The following is a 26,198-nucleotide window of genomic DNA, read 5'->3' as shown; positions in this document are numbered from 1 at the left end:
GAAAAGTTTTGGCTGAGGTTTTCCTCTGAGAGGAAACAGAAGGTTTTTAGAATCTCCACATAAACAAACAGGCCATGCCCACTGGAAACACAACTAGAAATATGTTTGCATGTATATCAGTCTGTGGAATTCCTCTGACTTGAGGAAGTCTCAAAAGATTTCCAAAACCTATTGATGCTTCCAAGGGATGCACAATAAACACTTTTTGGAAATGTATGTGTACTCTGTTTTTATATGGCCTGTGGATCAAGAATGGTGTTTACATTTTTAAATGGTTAAAAAAAATCAAAGGAAGAATATTTTTTGAAATGCAAAAAAATGGGTGTTATACTGTATATTGGCAAATTAAATTTAAATAAAAACCATTCATTTGGGGAATATAAAAAATAGTGAAAGGGATTAAAGGTGAAAGGAGAGAAAATGAGTGGGAAATATCAGAGAGGGTGACAGAACATGAGAGACTCCTAACTCTAGGAAATGAACAAGGGGTAGTGGAAGGGGAGGTGGGCAGGGGGATGGGGTGACTGGGTGATGGGCACTGAGGGGGGCACTTTATGGGATGAGCACTGGGTGTTATACTATAGGTTGGCAAACTGAACTCCAATAAAAAATATACAAAAAAAAGGCACATAGTACTTAAGAAAAAAATAATAAATAAATAAAAAAACAAAACAAAAAAAGTAAATGTAAAGCAACTTTGGAATGGTGACTACAGCTTTCATTAGAATTTTAATTCTGCATAACGACATTGTGTTTTGTAAATCTGAATGACTTTAGAGGCAAGTTCCATAAGATCAGGGCAGCCCAGGTGGCTTAGTGGTTTAGCACCCCCTTCGGCCCAGGGCATGATCTGGGTCCCAGGATCGAGTCCCACGTCAGACTCCCTGCATGGAGTCTGCTTCTCCCTCTGCCTGTGTCTCTGCCTCTCTCTCTCTCATGAATAAATAAATAAAATCTTAAAAAAATTCCATAAGATCAGAGAGTTACAGATTAACAGAACTGAAGAACATAATCAATTGAGATAATTTATGGAAGAAGGGGTCATCCATCTGAGCTCTTTGCATAAAAGTCCACTTAAATGTCTATGAAACTGCTAAACAGAAAAAGAAAACAACTCACCAATAAGGACTTGAACTTTGGTCAGTATTTACGACCAATTATAGACTTTTTAAGATTTTTTTCCTCCATGGGAAATACATTGAGAGAAACAGCAACAAACTCCACATTAGGTACTCTAAAACTTTCTGAGTTTATTCCCCATCTGTTGAGTTTACTAAATTTTACTTATAAGATGCTATGGTTTGGATTCAAAGTGCCCAGAAGAGAAATAACCACAGCCTGAGGTATGCATTTTCATTCAAATGATAGTAGTGAATCACTGTTTAGGATAACAGCAAAAGAAAACAAAACAAAAACCCCACAGACTGTAAAAAAAAAATTCCTTTACCTTGTTCTTGCTTAATCCTCTCTCTTTCTGCATATCCTGCAGTCAGCATATTGATTCTGTTAAGCCATCTGAAAAAACAAATATTAAAATCAGTAACGTCACAACTTAATTTCTTATATTTTACTTCTTAAAAATATTTATTTTAAGAATAAAGAAGATGTAGTATATATACAATGGAATCTTACTTAGCATAAGGAAAGAAAGAAATCTTGCCATTTGCAAAAAAAGAAAAAGAAAAAAGAAAAAAAAACCTTGCCATTTGCAATTACATGGATGGAGCTAGAGTGTATTTTGTTAAATGGATGAAATAAATCAGTCAGAGAAAGACAGATACTGTATCATTTCACTCATATGTGGAATTTAAGAAACAAAATAAATTAGTGAAGGGCAAGAAAGACAGAGACAAACCAGGGAACAGACTCTTAACTCTAGAGAACACACTGTTGGCTACCAGTGGGGAGGAGTTCAGGGGATGGGGGAAATAGGTGATAGGGATTAAGGAGGGCTCTTGTCCTGATGCGCACTGAGCAATGTACAGAATTGCTGAATCACTATATTGTACACCTGAAACTAGTAACACAGTATGTTAACTATACAGGAATTAAAATAAAAAAACATTATTATTTTTTTAGAGAGGGAGGGGGGAGCGGTGGAGGGAAAGAGAATCTTAAGCAGAAGCCAGAAGCCAATGTCCAGCATGGAGCCTGAGGCAGAGCTCAATCTCACCCTGAGATTGTGACCTGAGCTGAAATCAAGAGTCAGATGCTTAACTGACTGAGCCACCCAGGCACCCCTAAAGTACAAAATTTAATAAAATATTAATAAAATAAAAATATTTATTTTAAGATATTTATTTTAAAATATTTATTTTAAGAATATATGAGATAATTTTACATAAAAGATGTCTTTGTTTCTCTTGACACATCGAGTCTTCAAAGAGCTATAATTTGCTGTAGTATAAATTGCTCCCACATTAAAGATGCTATTTCGATAGAAAAGTCTTAGGCAAACCTGTTAATATCTGTAATATAGAGGGTTTTAAGATGATCAGAGCCCTATTAATTCTGTTGCTCCAAATTTAGAAGCACTCCAAATATTGCTGCTGACTGTGTCTTCAGAACAAATGCTTTTTTTTTTAACAAATGCTCTTTTATAGGTATTTAATATCATACAATATGTACTGATGAGGGAAAAAGTTATGGACTTTGCCTGTCAAAATGAATTTTACTATTAAATATTAGTTGTGATGAAGGTCATTTAAGTTTAATGATCTGGGGGGAAACATATCTTAGGAGTACTTTGGAAATTCGTCTCTAAATACGAAGGAATTAGGTTTTCCAAAGACAAAATGAGCAAACATAATTTTAACCTCTGTATACATCCTGAAAATCTATTTCCACAAACAATAGTAACTTAATAATAAATCTTAGTTCTTTCCTCTCTCAGTAGCACTACTATTGCCAGGGGAGGGGCCTGCATTATTTCAATCTCCATCTTTTTTCTTTTGTCCCACCAGGTCTCTCCCTGTGTTCATTATTCCAGCTGTTCACACTGCATCTGATTATTAAATCATAAAATCTTTAAATTAACCTGACAAATTTCCATTGGTCCATTCTGAGCTATGATCCATATATTTTCCCAAATCAGAAATTAAGGAAGAACCCCTCTTCCGAACTACCTTAAGTTTGGAATGAATAGTATAGTTAACATCATTAAAGTATGGAATAATCTGATTAAGATACATTTTAAGGGGTGCCTGGGTGGCTCAGTTGATTAACCGTATGCCTTCGGCTCAGGTTATGACCCCAAGGTTCTGGGATTGAGCCCCACATTGGGGTCTCTGCTCAGTGGTGAGTCTGCTCCTCCTCTTCCCCTCCCCAATGCTCGTTCTCTCTCTCAAATAAATAAAATCTTTAAAAAGATGTATTTTTAAGAAAAAATTGTGTTTGAGAACTTTTTCTCCCAAGAGTTTATCTCCTGTGCCAAATGGAAGATGATGTCCTTTGAAGTGAGTTGTATATTTCAGCATTTATGCCCAGTGGTATTCACTGTGCAGCAGACAGAATATCTTGAAAGGGGAGGAAAGTTGTGTCTCTCTTTAACAAAATCACATCCATGGAAATTTAAACTTTAATTTTAAGAATAAGTCACCTAAAGCTCAACTTTATTTTGATAAAACCTACAATGTAATTATCACCTCAAGTATTTTTGGAAAATGAAGAAAGGACTGGAATAGAAAGGGAATAAAATGAAGATTGATCAAATTAATTCAGTAGCATAGAGTACACTCATATACTCCAGAAAATCACAAATGATAAGTTAAGAAGTCAACTTCGTGATGAATAATCTTTTAAAAATGACTCTAATCACTAGTAAAAGGTCAAAATTGAAATTTAGCCTATAGGTCATTCGTGGTGAGAAAGAGGTTGAATTTGCACTACAAGATAACTCTTAGCACTTTTGAGAAAGATTTGTCTGGTGCTTTTTGGGTGAAAATTATGATAAGAGCATTAGAGGAACATATATTACTGGATTTTAATCCAGTACCTCCTATTGACTATTTTAAAAACCACCACTGAAATTTCATTTTGTCAGAAGTTTAAAGAACAATGAGGTCTTTATGAGATGAATCAAGAAACTAAAAAGAGGCTTCCTTGATTTTTCAGTTCAACAAATTTACTAAGTGCCTGCTACATGCTGAACAATGAGCTATGTTTTGGGGGCACAAAAATGAATAAGACATAATTTCTGCCTTTAGTGAGTTCCAGAATTGCTAAATGTCATAAGACAATTGAAAAATTCAACTACTTTTAGGAAGAAAAATTCTGTTCATGATAAAAACTCTTCAGAAAGCATGTGGCTAAACTCAGGCCAGTGTGTATAGGCACAAAAGGCTGAACACCATACAACTGTTTGTGCTGTCTTGGATAAACTTGTCCTTATGGCCTCAGCTAAAAGGGGCTTACCTATATATATGCATTAACTGAGTCAAGAAATATTTAATGAGAACCATGTCTGTTAGGTCTTGTTCCAAGCACCAAGAATTCAGAGAAACAAAGTACCTGCCTCCACAGAGCTACATCTTAGAGAAGGCAATAGACAATTAAAAGAGATACAAATAAACATATGTAAAGTTACTATCAAGTGCCATTTACAAAAACAGCTAGGTAAAAAATTAGAAAGTCAAAGGGGCTAGGGATGGGGGAGGCTATTTTAAGAAAAGCTGGTTAGGGATACAAGCATTGAATTTAATGATGAGGAAATGCTTTAATATTAGATCTACATCCAGCACCTTACTATATCACTAATGTTATAAAACAAGACAATATAGGTATGAGCCTAAAGTGAACTTTCCCATGAACTTGTCAACAATTAACAGAGAATAATGTAAGGAGAGGAAAAAATGAGTAAGAACTACGGGAGAAATGTACAAAAAGTAATTGCCAAATAGAAATGGGTGAATCCTCACAATTATAAGGACATGCATACTGACATGGTAAGGAATATATAGGCCAAATGAATTCAGTAAATAAGTCTCAGAATACTTGAGAAACATGATATTTTATTTTCTTCCCACAGATTTCACAAAGACTGGCAAAATTTTTTTCATGTTTCAGTGCTCATTTCTGAGGAGGAAACAGATGGATGGTAGTGGGGGCCTCAAAAGTGTTTTTGCAAATTACCTCACAAACTTATAGCTGTTCAAAAAATAGAAGGTGAGATCTTAATATTCCAAGTGTGTGTGTGTGTGTGTGTGTGTGTGTGTGTGTATTTTATATATATATATTTGGGTATATATATAAATAAATTTGGATATATATGTATTTGGGTATATATATATATATATATATATATATAAATAAATAAATTTGGGTAATGTATGTATACACACACAGATTTTTTACATAAAAATTAAATTTAAGGGACACCTGGGTGCCTCAGTTGGTTAAGAATCTATCTGCCTTTGGCTAAAGTTGTGATCCTAGGGTCCTGAGATAGAGCCCCGTGTCAGGCTCCCTGCTTAGCAGGGAGTCTGCTTCTCATTCTCCATCTGCCCTTTCCCTTGCTTGTGCTCTCTCTCTTTCAAGTAAATAAAAAAAATCTTAAAAAAAATTAAATTTAAGGAGTACTTTTTTCATTCCAATTACTAGGTTCTGTCAAAACTCAAACTATATTTTAAATATACATATGATAGTGCTTTAGAGATGAAGAAATAACCAGATAAAGCTTATATTTATATAATAATTAGCATAATTATAGTATTATAAAATCTCTTGAAGACTTAGGTACATTTCTTTAAAGGATTATCTATAGAATGAACCAATGCCGAGATTATGTAACAATCAGGCTAATGAACAAAATTGTTGGACGGCATCTCTCCCACCAGTAATCCTCTGTTTATTTCTAGCAATGACATTCCTCCTTTCTATTAACAAATAATTTGCCTATTGAAAGTAGACATTGGGAATATGATTATAAAAAAAGAAAAATTAAAACAAAAGTTCATTATACTTAAATTTTCAAAAAGATTTACTATTTCAAGACAATGTAATTTTGAAGGTTATAGTGTACCTAGCAAGGCTCACATAAAACAGCACTCTTAAATGTATCATGTAGAGATGACATATTTGATCAGATCCATTTTTTCCCTTTGACTCACTGCTTAGAAAAAACAACAAAATGAAACACATGGGTTTGGCTTAGTTTCTTCCATGATATCCTGAACCGGATACTTCTATAGGAGTATTAGGGAAGAAGAGTATCATGACACACTTTTGAAGTTATTGCTAATACAGGGCAGGGAGTGGAGACAAGGAACGGTTTTATAGCTCATGAAAAGGCATTTTCTATGCCTTAAAGAGACCCTGATTAGCATGTTTCATGAATAATTAAGTTATGCTAATTCTTAGAGGTGATTTTATCCATCTTGTAAGACAGAATAATACTCTTTTTACCACTTATTCAGTTTGGTCATGATGTAAACCCTTCATATTCATCCCAAGGGCACTGAGCTCAACATGTGATAAAATAGTGAGTAACTAGAACAGTAGAATTATAAAATTATTAAAACACAAAATAGAGCATCACAACCTCTCTCTCACCTCATAAGCATGTGAATAAACATTTTCATTTTGAGAACACATTAAGGAGAAAAGGCTCTCCAATTTCTAATTGCCTAGTGTGAAATTTCAAGAATGGGAACATAAATCAAAAGAAGATTATGGGAAGTACAAGAAAGACTCAGTCCCCTTATTAATAATAAAATAGTTTATCAAGTGTTCTCTACATCTGTTTGCCATTTCTGTGTATTCATATCCTTGCTTTGGACAAACCATGCTTTTACTCCCAAGTGTCAAAAAAACCCAAGATCGTTTATAAAAGCACATCAAATGTTCATTTAGTATGCTCAAGCACATTTGTAAAGTTGCACAATCTTGTGCTTAAAAATATCTGGATACTGAGGCACCTGGGTGGTATGGTACAGTCAGTTAAGTGTCTGACTTTTGCTTTCAGTTCAGGTCATGATCTCAGGCTTGTGAGATTGAGCCTCTGCATCAGGCTCTGTGACACACTCAGTGTGGAATCTACCTAAGATTTTTTTTTCTCTCTCCCTCTGCCCCCTACCCCCCCTGCACTCTCTTTCTTTCAAATAAATAAATTTTTGAAAAAATACGTGGATGCTAATTTTTTGGAAACACACAAAGAAAGGTAAATGGAATAAGAGTCCAAAGTATATAAAAGGAATATATATTACCAGCAAACACTTAAATAGCACTTACAATTGAGCACAGACTGTTCTAAGCCCTTTATGTGTGCTCATTTGCTCCTCACAAAAGTCCTTTGGGTGGAGATGGTTATTATGTCCATTTTTTAAAGGGGTCAATACCTGGCATAAAGAGGTCTGGTTCTTTTTTTAATTTTTTAAAAGATTTTATTTATTTATTCATGAGAGACACACACACACACAGAGGCAGAGACACAGGCAGAGGGAGAAGCAGGCTCCATGCAGGTAGCCTGATGTGGGACTCGATCCCTGGTCTCCAGGATCATGCCCTGGGCTAAAGGCAGTGCTAAAGTGCTGAGCCACCCGGGCTGCCCAAGAGGTCCAGTTCTATAGCCAAGGTCACACAGCTAGTAAGTGCGAGAGCTGGCATTTGGACAGTCTGGCTCCAAAGTCTATGCTTTTAATCACTGTGCTATGCTGCCTCTCCCTAACTGTTGGCAACTTATATATGTCATATGCACCGCCTGCTGAAGACTTGTAAGAAGGAAAAATCTGAATCTCAAATCCAATTTCTATAGATCTAGACATGAGAGAAGGAGTAAAAGGAAAAGCTAAAGTGGAAACCTGGAGCAGAATGTTGTAGATGATAGAGAAATACATATTATATATATACATATATATAATATATGTATATTTCCACCCTCAAAGCCCCAAATAATCATGTAGCCATTAAAGCATTCGGCTGAATAGCTTTGTCCAGTGATAGAAGAAAGGTGATAGAAATATTAACTTTGCTTAGGACTGAATTTTGAGATGAATGTTGTGTCATAAATACTTAGCATTTGGAAAAGTCAGATTTTTGGGTGATTATCTCCCTGTCCCCACCTGGGAATAAATTTGAAGACAGAATCTTCAAATGGTCTTTAAAAACCTTTTTTACAGTAAATTTTTTAGGTCTATATATGGATTCAGTCACATTTTTTTGTAAACCTGATAAACAGTCAACAAGTTTATTCTGACTTTTAAAATGATGTTCTCTGAAATTAGGTATGGCTAGATGCAGCTATGCCTGAGTCCATTTTATTTTAAAGTGATCAATCACAGTGACATTATTCTCTAACATTAATGTGGAAAACTTAGAATTCTAAGCCTAACTGACTTTCTAAGTGCTTTGAAATTTAAGTAACACTTTACCTGTTCATATCATCAAGATGCTCAGCAGCAAAATAAAAGCTTTTGATTTTAGGATGACAGGCTTTGAATGCACTGCAAAAGGAAACAAAGTACACTTACTTTATTTCAAATTGGGAAATAAGTTAGAACCAAATAATTTTTATGGGTAAAATTACCTCAGCATCTAACCTGAGTTCACATATATAATGCTTCTGCCATGATGACAGAAATCAGTAAAAAATTCAATTTTCTGCCCACAAAACTGCTTTCTTATTACCTCAATTTGAAAGCATTAGACAAGCAACCTCTAATTTAAAAGCTAGAAATTAAAAAAAAAAAAACAAAACCTTCCTTTCTCTCCCTCTCCCCAAATAAAACCAACTTACTATTTCTTGCGGCATTCACTGGCTCTATCAATTTTAAATTCAGGCAGACTGATGAATCCTTCTGCTTTTTCATCCTAAAGAAGCAACACTTTTATTTAGGGTATTATATACAAAGGGTTGAAGCAGATAATATAATATAATCATGTCTTTAAAAATCTATACTAATAAGTTTGTTCATTCAATTTCTTAAATTTAGCATTGGGTGTTATACTATATGTTGGCAAATCGAACTCCAATAAAAAAAACATGCAAAAAATTTTCTTAAATTTGACATTTTAGAGATTAGAGTTTAACTCTAACTTGTTATATTCCATTAAACTGAAGATATATTTTGAACATTTGAAATACTACAAATTAAGATAGACAGAAATTTTGAAAAGTCTTTCTTATATTAGAATGTAGATAGAAAATTCTTTAAATTGTCAAAGTGAAACGTTTCATAAGTAGTTTTCTCACCAGAATGTATATATACTTTTATAACATATAAAATAACTTCAGTCCATGTTCACCATTCATAATTTTCTGTAATTTTTAATGTTCAGATGTGACATATATTGAAGTTTACTAATTCAATTCCTTTTCCACCTCCAGAAAGTTTTTTTAATCAAACCTGAATTAAATATGCTGTGTATTAAAGATTTTATAAATGAAATAAGTTAATGTGATCTTCAAACATCTAACTTGGTATGCATGCTATTTATATACATGGTCATCTTCTACTTGGACAATTGAATGAAATCCATAAAATCCTCCTACTCTAATGTGGCATGGAAAAACAAGATAGGAGAATTATCCAAAATCTTATGTTAGATACAACTTATTTCAACTAGGCTAAGACTACCTTTGGCTAAGTCATTGTTGTTGACCCTTTCATCCAAGGTCCCAGACTTTTACTCCCCCAAACTTTGATCTGTGCTATATCAGTTCATGCCTCCTTACATATCAAGTTCAAGTGAGATTACACCCCCATCTGCTATCTTAAAGAAAAAAATACAGATTCTCAATTCTTTCATTGTGTATGTAAAATGTAAAACTTAATAAAAATATGGTATTACGGATAGTGACTGAAATGTGTGTTACAAAAAAAGAGAGTATTATAACTTTTTCAATATTTTCCAGTATTTGAGTATTTTTTTCTTCCAATCTTGGGGTAAACACAATAGTTTCAAATCTCTTTTTCAACTTCAATGTCTGTCATATCAACCTGGATATCTTTAATTTAAAAATTCTAAATTTTGAACAATTAAAAATATTTTTGGAGTAGATATGATCTTCCTGTAATGTGATGAGGGATTTTTACATTTCTCCTAAAAAAAAATCACACTATGTTCTTCTTATAATGTATACTATGGAATTATTCATTCACTTCTCAGAAGGCTAACATAGTAACAACTCTGAAACATAGCTACTGTTCAATAAAAAAGGGCCTCAGTTTTTTATCACTTACACTTTGAAAGAATATAATATAGCATACAGCAGACAAATCTGCAAGTGAACTTAAAGAGAAACAAAGACTATATTTTGATACTGTTTGATTGGCATATAAAAAGTATTTGATGTTAAATGAAAATATTAGTAAAATTGTTTTTTATATCTAAAATAAGATACACTTAGTGAAATAGAAGACTTTTTAGGTAATTGTGTAATTGGAACAAATAATATCAAAAGTGCAGAAAATAACTAAATCCTTCTATATAATGTAGGCATTTATTTTAAATAGCAAAACCTTACTTTAAGATTTTACAAATGAATAAATCAATTTGAAAAATATTACTAACAGCGTATGTGTATTGAGTACTGAGTGTATGCTAGGCATTATTCTAAGTGGGCTTTACATGAACCGATTGATTTCATCCATATGATAACTCAGTGAGCTAGGCACTATTATTACTTCCCCTTTTTGCAGAGGAGGAAAGTAATGCATAGTAACCCAGGTGGGTTAAGTCTATTCTCTTAAACATGATAAACATAACTCCTCTAGACACTTTATGTTATAATCATAAGTATAATTATGTTAAATTATACTTCAAAAATTAATCTTCAAATGCAAATTGATGCATGTCTTAACATAATAGTATTCCTATAAGACTATGTGGCCAGCACACCATATTAAACCATGTACATTTTTTGAGAAAACAAATGAACAATAGAAATTATTGTTAAAAAACTCTTAATAAGGTGAACTGAAAGATGTCTATGGCAAAAGAATAAAAATAAATGCAGAGTCAAACAACGAGTAAGGTATACTCTTGTGTATCTGTTGTGATAGGTGGTAGGTCATGATATAACTACTCTGGATAAAGATGTGTTTACTGCAAATGAAACAGGAAATGCTAAGAACAACTTAAATATATTATATATACTTCCCTCTCCCCATCCCTCAAATGGGCCAAATGAAATGGATATTTGCAGATTTTTAAAACTAGTCTTCTAGTTCATGTATTCTTTAGGAAAAACTAATAAATTCATGTGCTCTTAATTTACTTAAATTATTAAAGAACTTCCCCCCTCAAAAAAAAAACAAACAGAAAAAATTTAAACTTTATGCAAAAGTGAGACATTTGAAAGTCTACTTCAAATTCCATATATAATCCTAGTTAAGCTATTGCTGGAATTAGTTTGACATGTTGAATTAGATACACAAAATTTTATCTGTGTTTCAGATATGTTGCCATATTCAAATAATTTAGACAACTATCTTCCCCAACCCCCCAAATGTAGTCATTTTAATAAAGGCAGATTAAAAAATAACTAGCGGAACTCTCTTGAATTAACATTAAGGTGGTTATATAGTTTTAAAATAGAAGTCCCCAAATGGTGATTCTTTGGGTTAAAGACAGAAAATGAATGAGAAAATAAAACCTGCTTTGTCTTACCTCCTCATTAATATACCAATACAGGGATGCATCCTTTAGGACAAACCAATATTTCTTCCATTTCTGTGAAAAATAACTCTTTGCATCTTTCTTTTTCCAAAGCCAACCTTCACAGTCACCCCGGCCAAGATCTTTGCAAGAAATCCGTCTTTTGCTCTTGCCAGCTATAGGACCTAAAGATCATAGTAGGTAAAAATGCTCTTTAAATTTTACACAAGTGTGAAGGTAGAAGATTAATCTATAGCTCATAAAGATAAGTCTGGGGCTTAACAACCTTAAAAATTCTTATTTTTATATCATCTCAGAATAGAAAACTATGGAAATCTTTGATAGCTTTCCTCCCATCTAAGTGACATGCAATGTAATCAGAAATGTGTAATCCCAGTCTCAAAACCAGTTGAGACTATTTATTGTAAAAGGAACCCCTTCATCACAATTGACCTGAAAGAGAAGCTGGTCTTGGTAGCTCTTGCTAGGGGACTGTGTTCTTCCAAACCACAGTGGGTTCAGGCAAGGAGGATGGGTTAAAGATGCTGATGATTATCACAGTGCAAACTAAGCAGCTATATATTTCATTTCCTTTCCTTTTCTTACCTTTGTTTTTCTTCTTTGATTTATGTTGCAGTGAGGACTGCTGAAATGTCTGAAATCAAAGAAAGGGAAGGTTATTATTTGATACTCAGGGTGCCATCCACAGTGCCAGCATGCTGCACAGAACTCTCAAGAACTGAACAATGACTCGGAACCCAGGTCAGAGAAAGCATCTTCTTTTTCCAAAGACTCAAAACAAATTCATATATATCATGTCACTTAACTTTCTAATCTCCCACAAAGCAGGAGAGGATATTATCATTGTCTTTCTTTTGTAGTCAGAGAAATCAGGGCAGTGGTGAAACTCAGGGCTTTTACATATATATATTGGTGAAACTCAGGGCTTTTACATATATATATTGGTGAAACTCAGGGCTTTTACATATATATATTGCTCATATATATTGCTTTCCCAGGCAATAGGTCATTTGATTCTCACAAAGTCAAATAGGACTCTCACTTGTTACTTTGAAGTTCATTCCCTTTCCATAAGCCAACAGCACTTGGATGAATATTTTCTTGTCATGCCTATTTCTGTCACTAGTACTGGGAAGTTATCTTCATATAAGTGATGTCAGTACCTTGGCTCTTCAGTTCATCATCTCCAATGATCTTTACTTCTCTTCTCCTCAGCTCCCTATTCCCATGACCAGGTTTGTTATCTTAAGTACACTTCAACCACTGCCTCTATTACTGACATTTTATGTAGCCCAATAGCTTCAACCTAGTCATTTTTAGAAAATCTCCAAGGAAGCATCCAATTTGTCGACCTTACCACCCTTTTGTGCCTTTTTCTTTCTCACTCAGTTTTCAGGAGACATCATTATAATCATTACACTGAGCCATGCTCTCTCTATCATACTGGTCTAGCTAAACCTGTCTATCTGTCTGCTCTATACTAAGTATCAGAAAGGCTTAATGTCTTAAGGGAAAAATCCACAACTGGTCTAGCTTTTTTTCGTAAGGGAAAAATCCACAACTGGTCTAGCTTTCAATGACTACAAATCACTGGTTCCAGTCAGTCAGTCTACTAAGCTACATTGTCATTCAGTGGTATAATGAGGTTAATTATGTTCACATGATTAGCTAGATAACGGGGTACAGAGATAGCATGTGCAATTTCATTCACATATACTCCTTCAAAATGAATTTTAGGTATCAGGATCTTCTTTTTCCTTACAAAGGTATGCCTGTAAGGAGTAATTGGATTTTGTTTACGTAAAATTCGCTGGTCTTGGTTTCATACAATAAATACATTTGTATTCTGTGACATACTTTCTTATTTGGTATCTTTGTTCATAAAATAACATTCTACTAATATAGCAATTTTCTTATTTTGTGTATGGTTCACTTAATTCTCATGAATATGGTATTATGGATGGATACCAGGCCTAAAGACAAGGATCCGATAATTTGCTCATGTACAGTATAACTAAGAAATAATTGTCCTCAAAGCAATAGAAACATGTCTGTATGAGGTGTGTGTGTTTACAAAATTTTGCAGGATACATGGCTACAGAAATCCATAATCAATTTTGGAGAGAAAACAAAAGATAAAATCCGTTATGCTGTGTTGATTGTCTTGAGTGTGCTTTGTTTCAAAAAAAGAGCTCAAATAGTAACTCAGGCTGTGCTCAAGTATAGGTAATTTATTTTTTTATTTTTTTTTTTAGGTAATTTATATATAGTTATTTTCCCTAAAGTGTTTGTCTGTAAAATGATTTTTTTCCTTTTGTGTTTCCTCAAGTACTCATTGTAATCTTACAGTTCATTATTCTTAAAAATGACAAAGATGGGTGTGGTTTGTTTTTAGGGAACTACACGTATTACAGACAGCTCAAAAGAATTGAGTTATATAAGGTACCTCCTATACTTTTTGTATGCTATTCCTGAGATCCTGGAGGTCTACTTTAAAATCTACACAAAAAATATTTTATGTTCTCCAGGCTTTCTTTTAATAAGATTATCTTTTCATAGAAAAGATATATGCATAGATATATTTTCATACTGACTGTGATTGCAGAGTATAATCAGTGTACTTATTGTTGAAACCCAAGAACTCCAAGGCACACAATACAGATTTATCCAACATTCAAAGCAGCAAAGCCATAGATGTCTTTTGTAAATATTACAATGAAATTATCTTAAAAGAGAGTTTATTTTTCTGAGTGACATGACATTTTCTAAAATAAAAAAAAGGAATTGAACTACAGTTGAGCCTTGAACAATGTTACAATGTTGGGGGTTAGGAGCACCAACCCTGTAACTTTTGACTCCTCCAAAACTTTACTAATAGCCTACTGTTGACCAGAAAGCTTACTGATAATGTGAACAGTTGATTAACATATATTTTGTATGTTGTATGTATTATGTACTGTATACTTACAACTTTTTCTTTTTTTTCAGTATTTCTAGGCAATGTGGTTTGTCTGAGTTTTTTTCAAATTGTCACCCATCTCTAAAAATTTTTCCATTATATTTATTGAAAAAAATCCACATATAAGTGGACACAATGGAATTCACATATAAATGAATAACTTGTGTTGTTCAAAGGTCAATTATATGTATTTTTGAAAGTAATAGGAAAAGCAGTGAAAACTACAATTAAGGATAAAGGTCTCTTGAGATGAGAGTTAGTACAGCAGGCTTCAGGCTCTTATCTCAGAAGGGTCTGCTTGCAAGGTTAGACATCAGCTGCCATCTGGGAACTCGGCTGGCAGTTCCCTATACTGATGAGAGCTTCACTAAGCAACAAGACTGTTTTGCCCACCCAGGGACTAAACACCTGTTTTTCTTTGGGGAATCTAGAATTTTTGTAGTTGCTAGACAGAGGATGTCTCTATGACCAATCCAATAAAAGCCTTCGGTGCTGAGTCTTTAATGGGCTTCCCTGGGCAGAGACACTATACACGTGACTGCATTTTTGCTGCTTGGGTGAAATTGCACTCTGCATGATCTGTCACAAGGAGAGAGCAGAGGAAGCCTGAACAAAGATTTCTCCAGATCTTTTTTCCTTACTGCTCTGACTATACCTCCTTGCGGTGTTACTGCAGTAAATCTTAGCTGTGGGTAAAACTACATGTGGAGTCTTGTGAGACCTTCCAGTGAATCACGGAACATGTGGGTGATCTTGGGGACCCCTGAAAAAGCCTCCTATTCAAAAGAGTTCTTACAAACTTGTATTAAAATTATTCATTGTTCATATGCATAAATAAGCTACTGACAGTGAAGGTTTCCTCATGTCATCAGTGGTGGGGTGATTAAGTACTCCTGAAGTGCAAATTTATAATCCTGTGTAGTCTTTTCTAGTAGCACTGATGGAATTATTCATTCTGAGTGACAAATATTTAATTGGTATCACTTTTTTTTCAGATTCTAATGATATCATGAGAAATTTAATGTCAGCAAGACATTAAGAAGAGACCTATGACTGTAATGGCTAACACAGCAGATCATATAAGGTGCAATGACTGAAAAAGAAAAAAAAGACACCTGGAATCTTTGTTTTCATGGTGATGAATGCTTTTCTCATGATAGTGGAATTTACAATATATTTTATTTTTTTATTTTTCTTATTAGCTTCAGATCATCTTTCTTCCAGGTTCATTCTCAAGTATATTCTTTAGAAGTTCTTTCATAACAGTCTATTGAGTAGCAAACTCTTCTAGGTTTTTATGTTTGAAAATATAAAAATCCTTTACTCTCAAATAATAGCCTAGCTGGGCATAGAATACTGAGTTGAAAATAATTTTCCCTCAACAATTTGAATATATTACTTTATTTTCTTTTGGCATTTATTGCTACTCTTAAGACATCTGTAGCTACTCTGTCATTTGTCACAAGTTATGTTTAGTCTCTTGGTAGCTTTTAAAATATCTTTATCCCTGATAGTCTGCAATTGTACCATGAAGTGTTTAGGTTGTAATTTCTTTTAAATAATCCTATTTTTGGGACGCCTGGGTGGCTCAGCGGTTGAGCAACTGTCTTTGGCTCAGGACGTGATGCCGGGGTTCTGGGATCGAGTCCCACATCAGGCTCCCTGTGAGGAGCCTGCTTCTCCCTCTGCCTATGTCTCTGCCTCCCTCTCTGTCTCTCATGAATAAATAAATAAAATCTTTAAAAATCCTATTTTAAATTCATTGTGTTGTCCTTGAAGGTATTATTTCTTTAATTTTGAACATTCAGGCACTATGTCTTCAAATGGTCTTCTTAACCAGTCTCTTTTTTCCCCTCTAGACATATGTTGACACCTCCCAATTTATCATACATGTATCTTTCATATTTTTTATCCTTTATATTTTTGCAATGCTTTTTAGGTAAATTCATTCTGATATCTTCTAATTTTTTAATTCTCTCTCTTATTGCATCCAGTCTAAAGTTTATCCTATTTACAGAGTATTTATTTCACTGACTATATTTTACATATCTAGGATGTCTAGTGGGTATTGGCTCTTTTGCATATCCACTGTTCTTAATCATTCCGTTATTATTTCAAAATTTATTTTAAGTGCTTTGTGGATTTTCCATAGTTTGTACTTAGTAAGGAAAGAATCACCTATGTACAAGTCATAGCTCTGGTCAGTAGCTGTTTTTTTATTTAATCTCCTCACTCATGGGTAAGGAAGCTCTGCTTGCTTTCTCAGTTTTTTTCACTCAATGAGTCAGTCCTCAGTTTCCTGACATGGCTGCAGTCTATTTGTTCCCTGATACCCATTACAGTGGACTCTCAGCCATTTTTAAGTCTTTCTGGACTCAGAGTCTACCAGGTATGTGGTTTTAGTTCTCATTCATCACTGAGCAATTTTGTTCTTTTTTTCTGGTCCTTGGAGACCAGATCTTATTTTTGACCATGATTATAACTTTTTATGTGTTTGGAGTAGGGTGAGTGTGTGAGTGTGTGTGTGTGTATGTGTGTGTGTATTTAAAGCATAAGCTCATAATGCTTACTGACCACAAAAATAGATTTCCTTTCTAAGCATTTGTTTTGTTTTTGTTTTTAATGATTTTATTTATTTACTTATGAGAGACACAGAGAGAGAGAGAGGCAGACATAGGCAGAAGGAAAAGCAGGCTCCTCACAGGGAGCCTGATGTGGGATTTGATCCTGGATCCTGGGATTATGCCCTGAGCTGACGGCAGACACTCAACCACTGAGCCACACAGACATCCCATTTCCTTTGTAAGCATTTGTGAAGATTAACTGCCTTGAAATTATGTTTTTACCTTATTTCCTAAATTATCTTTCAATAAAATCTTTCTTTTTAAAATATTTTTTATTTATCGAGAGAGAGACAGAGAGCGAGAGAGACTGTGCACAAGAGCAGGGGAAGGGGCAAAGGAGAGGCAGAGAAATCCTTAAGCAGACTCCCCGCTGACTGAGGAGTCCGACGTGGGGCTCTATCCTAGGACCCTGAGATCATGACCTGAGTCGAAACCAAGAGTCAGACATTTAACTGACTGAGCCACCCAGGCGCCACTCAATAAAATACTTTTAATGCCCTCACTAATACTTTCTGTTTATTGTAGTAAGCATCCAGGTGAAAGTTCTTTGGATTTTCTCCCTAAGAATGTCTACAAACTCTCATCTTTAGTAATGTACCACTTCATATGGTTAGCTAGGAGTTCTCGTGTGAGTTGCAGGTTTCCTAACTCAATTTAACGTGTACAAAACTGAGCTTATGGTATCCACTACCTATCAGCCAATCTGCTCCTCTCCTGGTCTTCTGTACCTTAGTAAATAGCAAGTCCATTTCCCCATTGTCCTCCCTGCCTCTGCTCTTACCTCCTCTATTTTTAACACAAGAGCCAGAGTGATCTTGTTAAAATATTATTTGAACCGTGTCATTCCTCTACACAAAACTTCAACTGGCTTCTTATTCTACTTTGAATCAATGCAAAAATCCTTGCAATGTTCTCAAAGGACCTGCATGGCCTGGCTCGTCTGCCTCCTGCCCCCCCACCTTTGCTAACTTTGCTCCAGTCACACATGCTGCAGCTAGAGCAGGCCAAGTAGAGTCACACCTTAGGGACTTTACTCTTGCTGTTCCTTTTGTCTGAGATGTTCTTGGCCCAGATGTTGTTGGGGCTCACTCCCTTATCTTCTTCAGATCGTTACTCAAATGCTTTCTTTTTAGTAAACTCTTCCTAGACTTCCCTATCTAAAATTGTTACTCTCGTTGCCCTCAATGCTTCCTGTTTCCCTTCTCTGCTTTATTTCTCTCCTTAGCACTCAGCATTACTGTAAGTACTTATATTTCTTGTTTATTGCTCAGCCTTCCCTCCAAATATAAATGGCATTAAGGGGAATTCTGTCTATTTTATGCACTGTTTCATCTTCTGCCTAGAACAGGGCCTAGTACAGAGGAAGTACTCAAATACTGGTTGAGTGAATGGACGTTGAGCAAACCATCAGCAAAGAGCATAGAATGTGGTCTTAATCAGGTGATTGTTTTAACCTGAAGAAGTCCTGCCACAGGGGAAATAAACAAGCTAGGTATCTTTTGTCCAATAATCCATGTATAGGTCTGTGCTTTAGTAGGCTGTTTCTTTTGGTAGATAAGAAATATTCCTTTTTGTCCACTCTCCTTTAGCATTACTTGCACTGAGACAGTCTTAGTGCACTTAATGGCTTAAATTTGAATTCAAGATATGGCTGGCAAAAGGACATTAAATCTGTGTCAAAAGATAAATATGCAAATAATTATATGATGAATTATGAATGGATGTGTTGAAATCATAATTCTCCCCATAAAAATAGAATGTGCTAAAATAAAAGGCCATTATGAAAGTATTGTTGATCCTCTACTTAACCATGGCGATGCATGCAATAGTATTCTGTTTGGCTATAAAAGATCCCTTTTTCAGACGTTTGCCTGAAAAGACCATTTATCTTTCATTTTGTCCACAGATGTTCTGTTCAAACTCCATTCCCCCTCTTTTGGATGAGGAAGTGTGGGGGAGGGTAATTTGGGTCATTCTTATCCTGAAACTTTCAGAAGCACTTATTTTAATTGTGGAAGAAAATGACAGGTTCTGTGTTACATTTTGAAAGCTCAGCTACTATTAAATTCTTCTCAAGTTGCAAATTGCTACACTTATGGAAAAATTTGCAATCAAAATACTCTCTTGTTGCAATATAGCAACTTCCTCTTACTGTAATTTTCTGCAAAGTTCCAACATTTCTGCACTGACTAGTCAAACCAATAGCTTATTTTCTTATACATAAGAAAAGAAGGTGCTTAGCAATTTCAAACACTCAGGATAAATGATAGCTACTTTCACATATTTAATTTTTAAATAAATAAACAAATGCTTTTGAGATTTAAATATTTCACAAAGAAAAGCATTTTGCCTTACTTTCTCATTATTGCTGCTGGCAGAAAAAAAGTCTAAATATGAAGAAGTGGGGTAAGATGCTAATGGGACTAAATATTAAATCAAGAAATCTTCCACTTACAAGAAATAAGGGCATAAATTGAACAAGTTTGCTGTTTGTGGTAGCCTTGCACATTCTGCTGCATGGGAGAGCAACTGTAAACTGAATGGGGGATGGGGGAGACTGACTTTGGACGCACACGAGGTCTCTGGGTACAGTGGGGTGAGGTTGCTCTGGATTCTGTCAATAAGGTTAACCTGACTTTATATTGACAGAAAATGCTTCTGCAGGCACTCAAAAATAAGCGTGCTTTTCAAAATAATAAGCATGTTAATAAATTAGCAGCCAAAGAAAAAAAGGCAGTAATTAGGGGGTGTAATTTAGAGGTCAAACTCATTAGGTTGGGCAGAATCAACATTTCATCAAAAGAATATCACATGTATCAGATTCTGAAGGAAGAAAATGATTGAATCCTATTCAGGATCCCATTAGGTGATACCTCTTTTCCTATGGGGTGGTAAGGTAGGAAGAAGAGTGATTAGTGGTGAGTAGTTGAGAAGGGTAACAAGAATCACCACCCTTGGGGGGCATCTGGATGGGTGGCTTAGTCAGTTAAGTGTCTGCCTTTGGTTCAGGTCATGATCTCAGAGTTCTGCACCACATGGGGCTCCCTGTTCAGCAGGGGGTCTGCTTCTCCCTCTCTCTCTGCCCCTCCCCCCTACCTGTTCTCTCTTGCTCATTCTCTCTCAAATAAAAGAAAATCTTTTTTAAAAAAGAATCACCATTCTTGGGAAACAGGAACTGTCATTCTTGGTCACAATAATGATCATTTACTGAGGGCTTCCGTGTCCACTCTGTCTTAGGGACTTTATATCAGTTATTGACCTTAAACCTGACAATAAACCTTGAAAGTAGTTATCATTAATACCATTTTAAAGAAGAGAAAATTGAGACACAGGATGTATAAACAGCTTGCTCAGGACCACAGAGATAGTGGCAGAATCAAAATTCAATCCCAGGTCTGTCAATCCCAAAACCTGTTCTCCTAATCGCTCTGTGCAATACTGCCTCCCAAATAAGTACTCTGTAGTCATAGTAACAGTGTGAGAGTAAAGAAAAACGGCTTATGACATGAAGATTTCCACTTATGAAAACCTCTCATGACATGTGATATAAGTACATTGCTATGTGGAAAGAAAGGATTCTATAAAACAGAAAGATACTAAGGGTAACATTTTATTATTAATGGAGATAATTCAAACTGGAAACATTTAACCAATTTCTAATTTTCATGCTTTTGTCAATTTTATTTTAATTAGCAAGTTATATTGCTCTGTGGATTAAAATAGAGATTTTCAGGGTTTTTCTTCTTTCTTGGGGGGGTGACCATTAATCATAATATCTTCATGAGAGGAGCTCTCATGTTAACATTTTAATTTTGCAAATGAAATAGAAACTAAGGTACAGAAAGGTAATAAGGTTCAGCCAAGTTAGACAAGGATGGGACTGCAGTCACATTTTATTCAAACCTATTAATAGTGTTAATTGAACTCAGTGCAATTAAAAAACCCTATGTCAATACTGATGAGGAAATCAGTGATCCAAATAAGGCAAGCCTACCTCTCCACTAATTCTTTACACAGGAGAAATCTCCTGGAGCTGATTCATTGTGTTATGCAATTTTTCACCTGATACACTGCTGATTATTATGCAATGCCTTAAAATTACTTGGTTCGCTTTCTCAAGATGTGGTTTTAACTACTGCATTAATTTCTATAAAGGCAGAAGCCATCTGCTTTAGCTCACCACGCTATACTCAGCTCCTAGCACAGGACCTGATATATAATTATCTGTTGAAAGCATTAATCAAACAGTTCCTAAACCACCTGTGTGTGCAGGACACAGAGGCTATGCATTATGACATCTCACATGCAATCTGTCAGCACATCCTGTCCATTCTCCCTTCAAAACATATCCAGAGTCCAACCTCTTCTCCACTTCCACTTTAGAGTCCAGGACTAAGCCACTATCATCTCTCACTGGAATCGACCAGATCCTATCTTGTCTCTTTGCTTTCACACTTACTTCAGCCCCTTCAGTTTATTCTCAACACGTCAGCTGGAATGACACACTTCGAATGCTTATGCTTCGGCAAGGATGGAATGCTTGGTACCTTACCCCTGCAGCAATTGGGATAGGAATCAAGAGACCTGACTTCTAGTTCTACATGTCCCAGTCTATATTCCAGCTCTGTGATTGCGGTCAAGCCACTGAAGTACTCTTGACCTCTATTTCTTCATCTGCAACATCAGGGATTTGGACCAGATGCTCTGAGAATATCTCACAGTTCACTAAAATGATCCTGACTTAAAAATAGGAAAAATGGCTGGTCGCCAATGTACATCCAATTGTTGACGTTTTATTAATTATGTATATCCATAATCAGTGTCAGTCTTAACACTTAATGCTAGATTATTCATTGAAAGGCACTTAAGTTTATACTTAAGCTCCACCATGTATGGAAGTAACTTATCGCCAGCCATTTTAGATACAGCTATTTTGGGGTGCTTGACTAATGTGTACAATTAACACAGATTTTGCATGAATCAGAGGCAGAAAGTCTAAACAGGTGAAAAGCAGAACGAGGGCAGTTCTTGCTCCTGACACTTCTATTTGACAAACTGTCGACATCTGGGTGTTAGAGAAATCAGGGTAGGCTTGCCCATCTTTCATGACAAAGAAATGTTTATGATCAGGAAAAGCTGAGAGAACCAGATTTTCTATCTGGAGACTACTCAGTGACAAGGAAATAAATTATATATAAAAAAGGAGAAATAAATAATATAAAAGTAATCACCTCTATAAAGAATTCACAAAACCTAAAAATCTCAAATGAGGCTACTGTATATGGCATGATAACACTGTCAGCAATGATATAACTGCATCATAATTATTGAAAAATTTTCCTGGCTATTGACTTCCTAGCTTTACTTAGAAGAGTATGAAACTAACAGCTTTTTCTGGATACCTTTATTTTTAGGTTTGTTGCTCTGATATATTGTACAGATTTTCTCGTCATGAAATTCTTGCCATGTCAGTGTAATTCATTTCAAGAGTGCTAGCTTTTATCTAAATACCTTTATGGCTAAGAGTATGTTTATATTAAGCTCTTATTCTGAGATTTTTGCTTTTAGAGAGTAGACAAACTCTCCAAGACAACCACTTCAAATGTTTCTACATTTGCTAGTTTGCTGCAGTTTTCTGGATCTGGAGATTTTTTTTCTTATCAGAAAATCAAGAAGGATGGTGGATAAAAATAAAAGTTAAATTTAGAAAGTTTTAAAAGTCACTATATATGCAATTCATTTTATAATAAAATACTTGAGAAAGATCATACTCTTCTTTCTCTTCCATTCTAAACCATGTAGTAGGACATGATTTTGAGACTAAGAAAGCAAAACTGTTTTTATCTAACAGAAGGGAAAAAAAGGACTTGATGGGAAGTTTTTTTTTTTTAAATTCTGTGTTTGCAGCAGGAATCAAATCATCATTACGCTATCAATTTAGATGGCATTTTCCAGAGTTCTCTCTGCAGTGCTATGCTCATCTTATAAATGAGAAAACTGAGTAAGAGAAAGAAAGCAATTTATGCAAGCTCAGATATGAAAAATTAGATTTCTTCGGGGCCTGATGTGTGCTGCCACTTCTCCAGAACTAGTTGCCTTAAATGCACCTAGATTAGGTTGGGTTTGTTCTCACCCCAGTGGTATGGACGTTTTGGGAGTATGGTTGGAGGAAAGATACTAAGAATATCGGTGCATTACCATAGTGCCAGACACAGTATCAGATACTTCACATAAACTATTATCACAGGGAGTGAAAGTTCTTATCTAATTAAAAAACATCTATGGCGGGGGGCGCAAAGGAATATAAGATACAATAGCCTTAAAACTATTTTTATAACAAACAAGGAAGTGGATTTCATATGGCTGTTTCTCATGGCAGCTGTCTGATAGAAAATGAGGATGTGATGCTAAAACACAATTACGTGAAGGAGGTTCAACAAACTGGCAAAGGTAGTAACATGATCGAGGTATATGGGCCTTGTGGTACTCCTCCTCAGAGTATGAAAGGAATTCTTTAAGGAGTTGGTGAATGTGTTGTATTAAGTAGAAACCTCTTTAGGTAAATTAGACATGTTATCCAAATTATTGATTCTATTAGTCAATCTCTTGATTGAAGATAGATAAATGACAATTTGAAGTAATATTTTCCAATATATGCTTTGGAAAATTAAGTCAGTGGGCTGTACGGATGATACTTTCATAGATGTGGGCTGTGCCTTGAGTCCACTCCAGATTCATTATAATTTAGAATTTTTCACTTTACCACCGATTTTCATGCGGACTGTCACTAGAGAATTTGCAAAGCAGATTTTACCTGGTAGGCACCTATAGTGGCCACAGAAAAGGAGACCTTGATGTGGTGGCTTCTGACTGTGTCAACCTGGCAAAGCTGGAACTATGTGTCTCAGAATTCCCTTCTCTGCTCTGTATGGTTCTAGTTAGGGCTGGCCACAAATAAATTTGTGTGACTTTTGGAGAATACGAGTGAAATAGCAGCCCTTATGCCCTGAAGGCTGGCGCAGCACATCACTCAGCGCTGCAGAGCACACACATTGTCCTCGTTGTGCTGCTTGTTGGTACGGGTCAGTGGCTGGACTCACAACTTCAGCTCTGCTAGGTCCTGGGCCAGGAGCCTGTGAATGTCCACAGTGGAAGACACCAGCTTTGTTTTAATGTTAGAGGGAACATTCCAGTTTGTGCTCATGGGTTCTAGTTTATCTTTCTCTCCCTGGCTTCACATCCAGATATTCAGGACCACTGTCTCTGCTGAGGTATCTTAACCAGCTCCTTAACTGAGCAGGGTCTAGCCCTTTATTCCACATTACTTAGCACTTCTTCACTGATTGAATCTTGACTAATACACTCATTAATGGCCAAAGAAGATGTATGTTTTAGTCCTAGATGGCTTTCTAATTTGCTCCTTGGGAAGTAAATTCCTCTCCATGTAGATGAATTAATTTCTTTTCCTTATGACATTAAGAATACCTCCTATGTGCCCAGCACAGGAAAAAACTTTATATACAATGTATGATTTAATTGTGAAGCAGCTAGGTTAGGTAAGTATTATCCTCATTTTACCGATGAGAAATTGAGGTTCAGAAATGTGTCTAGGTTCATACAGCTGGCTTCAGACTCATGTTCTATAAGTACAGCATTATTCTCAGCCATCTGAATCTTAGAAAAGGCAATTCTCTTCTTTAGTGCTGAGCCCTTTTATTCAGAGGTGGTTAGATACAAGAACCACTGTCTCCTGAGGCCACTTCAAATTTATGACAATAAAAGAAAATATGAGAAGATAACTTAATCTCCTATTTCTTATAGCAAGAAACTTTGCATCTAGTTAATTTAAAATTATTTACAGGGATGCCTGTGTGGCTCAGTGGTTGAGCGTCTGCCTTCAGCCCAGGTCCCGGGATCGAGTCCCGCATCAGGCTCCTTGCATGAAGCCTGTTTCTCCCTCTCCTTGTGTCTCTACCTCTTTATCTCTTTGTCTCTCATGAATAAATAAATAAAATCTTTTAAAAATTATTTACATATTAAGAAAAGGAACTGAAACATGAATCTATTTCTCAACATTCCAGATGGTTTTGGGTTCAGGTCTATTAGGATCCTGTTCTTGGCCTAGCCTGATATTTCCAGAGATGTTAAAAACCAGATTTAGCAATAGCATTTAGAACTGAGACTCTAGGTTGTGTTTGTGGACTTTGGCCCACTGACAGTTGCTGTCTAAGCCAAAAGCCAATGAAGAGTCCATGGAAGCTACAAACAATTTAACACTCTTCTTGGAAAAGTTTTCTTCAAGAAACTAGAACATAACAGTAGTTAGTAAGTATGCCCTAAACTTCATTCTCATGTAAGATATGGGCCATGAGATGCAGACATGGAGTTTGTTAAGAGAAATCTTTGTATGACATTTGGGTATATGCAGCAAATCATTAGGTCTACATTGTGGAATTACAGGATACTAAAACTGTCAAAGGGGTAATATATTTTAGGAGTTGAGCACAGAAAATAATTTGGTATAGATTATAATTCTTCAATCAAAAGAGGCTTTAAAGAATTGAGGTAAAATAGTTTTACCTGGAGTTTTATTAAACTTGAGACGTTTTATTAAATGAGTTATGGTGGTGAAATAATGTGGGTAATATGATTATGGGAGCTAAAAAGGCCTACTGCCAAAAAAAAGTTGAGGATATTTTTTGTGAGGCTATATAGCTGGAAGACATAGGTCTATAATGCGAGAGAATGGGGCTTCTTTGACCTCTCTGATCAAGGCAGGTACGTCCCTAAATATTGACCTTAACAACCAAGCCAAACACCTCTCATCAGAATTTAGGTCTTACTTTATTTTTTTCAAAGGAAACAAGGAATTTGTAATAAGACTCCAACTTAATAAATTTCAACTTAATAAATTCCTAATTCAATTCTTTTGAGTCCTGTTTTGCATGATGCCTCACTAATGAAGCCAGATTTTGTGTTTGGCTTCCTGGCAGCCATTA

The 26,198-nt window shown here is 35.4% G+C and overlaps 1 protein-coding gene and 1 long non-coding RNA gene across 9 annotated transcripts in view; one reads left to right on the top strand and one right to left on the bottom strand.

The window, feature by feature from the left end:
* Window positions 1–26,198, bottom strand: part of CNKSR2 (connector enhancer of kinase suppressor of Ras 2) — a 277,577-nt gene that overhangs the window by 51,226 nt on the left and 200,153 nt on the right. For all 5 annotated transcript variants that reach the window (XM_025438375.3, XM_025438372.3, XM_025438399.3 and 2 more), the window contains 5 exons: window positions 12,202–12,250; window positions 11,608–11,780; window positions 8,732–8,805; window positions 8,367–8,438; window positions 1,448–1,515 (listed from right to left, as the gene is read on the bottom strand). In XM_025438375.3, the coding sequence (XP_025294160.1) occupies window positions 1,448–1,515; window positions 8,367–8,438; window positions 8,732–8,805; window positions 11,608–11,780; window positions 12,202–12,250 (436 nt within the window). The remainder of the gene's footprint in view (window positions 1–1,447; window positions 1,516–8,366; window positions 8,439–8,731; window positions 8,806–11,607; window positions 11,781–12,201; window positions 12,251–26,198) is intronic.
* LOC112654108 (uncharacterized) overlaps window positions 1–26,198 on the top strand; it is a 127,701-nt gene that overhangs the window by 48,957 nt on the left and 52,546 nt on the right. For 2 of the 4 annotated variants that reach the window (XR_003132748.3, XR_004812947.2), the window contains 4 exons: window positions 5,027–5,163; window positions 11,710–11,796; window positions 12,233–12,357; window positions 15,571–16,337. This is a non-coding gene — a long non-coding RNA (uncharacterized LOC112654108). Of the gene's footprint in view, window positions 1–5,026; window positions 5,164–11,709; window positions 11,797–12,232; window positions 12,358–15,570; window positions 16,338–26,198 lie in introns of those variants that run through there. The other 2 variants (XR_007409360.1, XR_007409359.1) reach the window with 1 other exon arrangement.

Source organism: Canis lupus, chromosome X (genome assembly GCF_003254725.2).
Source record: "Canis lupus dingo isolate Sandy chromosome X, ASM325472v2, whole genome shotgun sequence".
Lineage (NCBI taxonomy): Eukaryota > Metazoa > Chordata > Mammalia > Carnivora > Canidae > Canis > Canis lupus.
The sequence above is the reverse complement of the archived record's forward strand: the minus strand, read 5'-3'. Positions and strand labels throughout refer to the sequence as shown.